Source organism: Lutra lutra, chromosome 2 (assembly GCF_902655055.1).
Source record: "Lutra lutra chromosome 2, mLutLut1.2, whole genome shotgun sequence".
Classification (NCBI taxonomy): domain Eukaryota; kingdom Metazoa; phylum Chordata; class Mammalia; order Carnivora; family Mustelidae; genus Lutra; species Lutra lutra.
Window position 1 is genome coordinate 150,871,738 of NC_062279.1, and position 5,078 is coordinate 150,876,815.

The 5,078-nt window shown below is 42.6% G+C and overlaps 1 protein-coding gene across 1 annotated transcript; it reads left to right on the forward strand.

The window, feature by feature from the left end:
* Positions 1 to 902: 902 nt before the first annotated feature.
* LOC125093552 (importin subunit alpha-1) lies at positions 903 to 2,856 on the forward strand. Its single transcript, XM_047718903.1, has one exon. It carries the CDS (start codon positions 1,000 to 1,002, stop codon positions 2,587 to 2,589), a length of 1,590 nt encoding a protein of 529 aa, XP_047574859.1. The 5' UTR covers positions 903 to 999; the 3' UTR covers positions 2,590 to 2,856.
* Positions 2,857 to 5,078: the final 2,222 nt, after the last annotated feature.

The following is a 5,078-nucleotide window of genomic DNA, read 5'->3' on the forward strand; positions in this document are numbered from 1 at the left end:
CCTACAGAGGCTAGACGCTGGGTGGCTCAGTTTAGGGATCACATTGACAGAATGAAGATTAGAGGGCCCACGCCCAAATGTTCTAGACTAGGAAGGAGGATGGAGCACTTGTACATCACTAGAGAAGAGGAGGATCCCCCTAATAATGGCTGCTGTTGAGCTTCCTGCCAGTCTGTCCACTGGGGGCTCCCAGGTAAACTGAACTTGATTGAGATAAATAAAACCCTGTGACATTGTGTGTGTGTGTGTGTGTGTGTGTGTGTGTGTATAATAGTGAGGAATACATTCACATTGCACACATGTATTGACACCAAGAAAGGTAGGGCATAATCAGCAGAACTTAATGAATGATAGCCAATGCTGTTTTTATTCTTTCTGATGGTGAGATGATGTTTGAGGCATACAACTTAGTTACGAGTGTGTGTCCTGGAATCAGGGCAAGAACAGGCTCCATCCTTTACCATCTGGGGACTCTAGGACAAGTCACTAAAACCTCTTGATCTTGTCTCTTCATCTGTAAGTGCAGATATTAAGATTATCTCTTATAGAGTGCTTTTGGTCATAAGGGTTAGATGATAGAGAGCCATGTTTAGCTTGCATAATTGATCAATCATTGATAGCTTTTATTATTAATATTAATCATGACTGTGTAGTAGCTGTTGAAGGAAGCTTCATACTTCCCTGTCGTTCCTAAAAATCAGTTTAGAAAGGCAGACATTCAGGGCCATCAATTCTATTTACATTATGCTTACCATCATTCTGGAAGGTTCTGGGATGCTTTATGACAACTATATATATATATATATATATATATATATATATATATATGCTTAGAAAAAAATCTCTTGAGAAGAACTGTGAATTTTCTTTTCATTTTTAAAAATTAGACTATATATCCGTGGTGGACGTTTTGAGGGCAGCTGACCTGCAGCCTGCGCGTCCCGGACCGCCTCCCGTGGAAGCCTGAGCCGGCCGTCTTTCTCCCTTTGTCTCATAACCATGTCCACCAACGAGAATGCTAATTCACCAGCTGCCCGCCTTAACAGATTCAAGAACAAGGGGAAGGACAGTACAGAAATGAGGCGGCGTCGAATAGAAGTTAATGTGGAGCTGAGGAAAGCGAAGAAGGATGACCAGATGCTGAAAAGGAGAAACGTAAGCTCGTTTCCCGATGATGCTACCTCTCCACTGCAGGAAAATCGCAACAACCAGGGCACTGTAAATTGGTCGGTTGATGACATTGTCAAGGGCATAAATAGCAACAATTTGGAAAGCCAGCTCCAGGCTACTCAAGCTGCTAGGAAACTGCTTTCTCGGGAAAAGCAGCCCCCCATAGACAACATAATCCGGGCTGGTTTGATTCCAAAATTTGTGTCCTTCTTGGGCAGAGCTGATTGTAGTCCCATTCAGTTTGAATCCGCTTGGGCTCTCACCAACATTGCTTCCGGGACATCAGAACAGACCAAGGCTGTGGTCGATGGAGGCGCGATCCCAGCGTTCATTTCCCTGTTGGCATCTTCCCACGCCCACATCAGCGAACAGGCTGTGTGGGCTCTAGGAAACATTGCAGGTGACGGTTCCGTTTTTCGAGACTTGGTTATCAAGTATGGTGCAGTTGATCCGCTTCTGGCTCTCCTCGCGGTTCCTGATATGTCATCGTTAGCATGTGGCTACTTACGTAACCTTACTTGGACACTTTCAAACCTTTGTCGCAACAAGAACCCCGCACCCCCGCTAGATGCCGTCGAGCAGATTCTTCCTACCTTAGTTCGTCTCCTGCATCACGATGATCCAGAGGTCTTAGCAGATACCTGCTGGGCCATCTCCTACCTGACGGATGGTCCAAATGAACGGATTGAAATGGTTGTGAAAACAGGAGTTGTGCCCCAGCTTGTGAAGCTTCTAGGAGCTACTGAATTGCCCATTGTGACTCCTGCGCTAAGAGCCATAGGAAATATTGTCACTGGGACAGATGAACAGACTCAGGTTGTAATAGATGCAGGAGCGCTTGCTGTCTTTCCTAGCCTGCTAACGAACCCCAAAACTAATATTCAGAAGGAAGCCACGTGGACAATGTCAAACATCACAGCTGGCCGCCAGGACCAGATCCAGCAAGTTGTGAATCACGGATTAGTCCCATTCCTCGTTGGTGTTCTCTCTAAGGCAGACTTTAAGACACAAAAGGAAGCTGTCTGGGCTGTGACCAACTATACAAGTGGTGGGACAGTTGAACAGATTGTATACCTCGTCCATTGTGGCATAATAGAACCATTGATGAACCTCTTAACTGCGAAGGATACCAAAATTATTCTGGTCATTCTGGATGCCATTTCCAACATCTTTCAGGCTGCTGAGAAACTAGGTGAAACCGAGAAACTTAGTATAATGATTGAAGAATGTGGAGGTTTGGACAAAATCGAGGCTCTACAAAACCATGAAAATGAGTCTGTGTACAAAGCTTCATTAAACTTGATTGAGAAGTATTTCTCTGTAGAGGAAGAGGAAGATCAGAATGTTGTGCCAGAAACTACCTCTGAAGGCTATACGTTCCAGGTTCAGGATGGCACTGCTGGGACCTTTAACTTTTAGCTTGTACAGCCGACGCAGAAAGTTGTTTGTGGTGTGCTTTGTTTGGTAGAAGTTTGTCTTACTGTTTCTCTACTAAGAACTCTTTTTAAATGTGTTTTGTTATTGTAGCACTTTTTACAACAAAACTCTACTTGACCAGTTCCAAACTGTAAAAACTGTATGAAGCTCCTCCTCCCAGTGGGTTTCTTATTTCTATGTGGACTCTCTTCTCTTGCAGTGTCCTGTAAATAAAGATTAAATTCCACCCTTTTCTTTAAAAAAAAAAAATTAGACTATAATTAACCTATGTATATATATTAGTTTTAGTTGTACAATATGATTCAACAATTCTATACATTTCTCCATGCTCATCAAGATAATTGTACTGTAATCCCTTTTATCTATTTCCCCTCCCCCCACCTCCCCTCTAGCAACCACCAGTTTGTTTTCTATATTTAAGAGTGTTTTCATTTGTTTGTCTCTTTCTTTGTTCAGTTCTTTTATTTCTTAAATTCTGCATATGAGTGAATAGCCATGCATTTTTCTATAATACTCCTGAACCTGAAGAACCCTGTGAGTTTGGAGAAAACCAAAGACAAAGATAGGGAAATAAGGCATCTTGAGGAAATTTTAAGGCCAATATTTTTCTTTGGTGATAATAGCAGAATAGGAAGGGGAATGAACATTTTGGGAAAATGGAAATGTAAAAAAACTTTATTTATAGTGCCCTTTAGAGATCTAAATTGATTTTATTATTTAGCAAAATAAATCATTTGTCATGTAGCTTGTGTTGTTCATTCATTTTCTTTGGCTGTCTAAAGGCCTGGTTTGGCCTTCTAGTTATTTTTCATGTGTCTCATCATACTCAAAGCAACAATTGCCTAGGACAAGGTGTTTTTTTTTAATTAACATATAATGTATTATTTGTTTCGGGGTGCAGATCTATGAATCATCAGTCTTACACAATTCACAACACTCACCATAGCACATACCTTCCCCATTCAGGACAAGTTTTTTTTTTTTTTTTTTAAAGATTTTTGTTTATTTATTTGACAGACAGAGATCACAAATAGGCAGAGGGGCAGGCAGAGAGAGAGAGAGAGAGAGAGAGGGAAGCAGGCTCTCTGCTGAGCAGAGAGCCCGATGTGGGGCTCGATCCCAGGACCCTGAGATCATGACCTGAGCCGAAGGCAGAGGCTTTAACCCACTGAGCCACCCAGGCGCCCCATAGGACAAGTTTTAATAGTTATGGCAGAAGTATAAGAATTAGCTGAAAAATGTAATGCCTTTTAATATCTCAACTCAGAATTAATACAGTGATAATTTTTCTCATAACTGATTGGCCCAAACCAGTCATATGGCAAAACTTCAAACCAGCAGGAGTGGAGAAGTATATTCTACCTTGTAGGGAGGGTGTATTGACTAAATAAAAGCAATTTGGTGGAAAAAATCAGCTGGAGAACTTGATATGTTTCCTTTGGTATTTGGGGGACATAAAGACTATTACCTGATCTATACTTAAAACTGTTTATAGAAGGCTCTATTGAAAAGAGACTAGTTTTGAAATTTGGTGGGTCTACATTTTATACATGTTCTCTGTGTCCTGAAATGGACTTCATGGAAGGGGGGGGGGTAGCTATGGGCTACCTTGAAAGAGGTATCAGAGTAGAGGACTACAAGGACAGAGGAGGTGACCAAAAAGAGATAAAGTATAAGTGGAAAGGAAGCCATGCACTGAAGGACAGTAATGCATGGCCAGCTAGTGAAGACATTAGGGTGCTAGGAATTGGTTCGTGTGTGTGTGTGTGTGTGTGTGTGTGTGTGTGTGTGTGTGTGTTACGTTAGTCACCATACAATACGTCATTAGTTTTTGATGTAGTGTTCCAAGATTCATTGTTTATGTATAACACCCAGTGCTCCATGTTCTTTTTTCTCTATCACTCAGGGTTTAATGAGAGAAGCAGAACCATTATGGGTGAAGAGAATAAGGGGTTAGACCTGCTTCCATTGTGGGAGCTGGTGTAGAAGTCGTAAAAGGCTGGCACTCTGCATCTGGCGCTGGGCCTGAAGTCACTATGGGTCTGCCTAGCTAGCAGTTTGGAGGAGAAATGGGCAGGAAGTGGAGAGAACCAGGAAACACTGGAATAGATGAACATGGACTGGATCCCACAAGAATAAACTGGAACCGTTGTGTATCTCTCACCACTTCCAATCATGATAAGTTGGTGACATGCAGGGGCAGCTAGTGCCCTTTACCATAGAGCTGTGCATGCTCCTGACTCCAGACTTGGAGTAGCTGAAAGAAGAAATCTAGCAGGGGCTAGAGGAACTGCAGGCTTTGGCTCTGCTCCATACCTACAAGGGGAGCTGGAGGGTCAGTGACCATGGGCACAAACTGTCACAGTCCCTGGTGCCCTAGGCCAAACTGCGAGGTACAAAAAATGGTCACTGCTTCACTACAGCTTTTTGCATTTCACGTACACTTCTCTTATATTCTCCCCACCCTACAA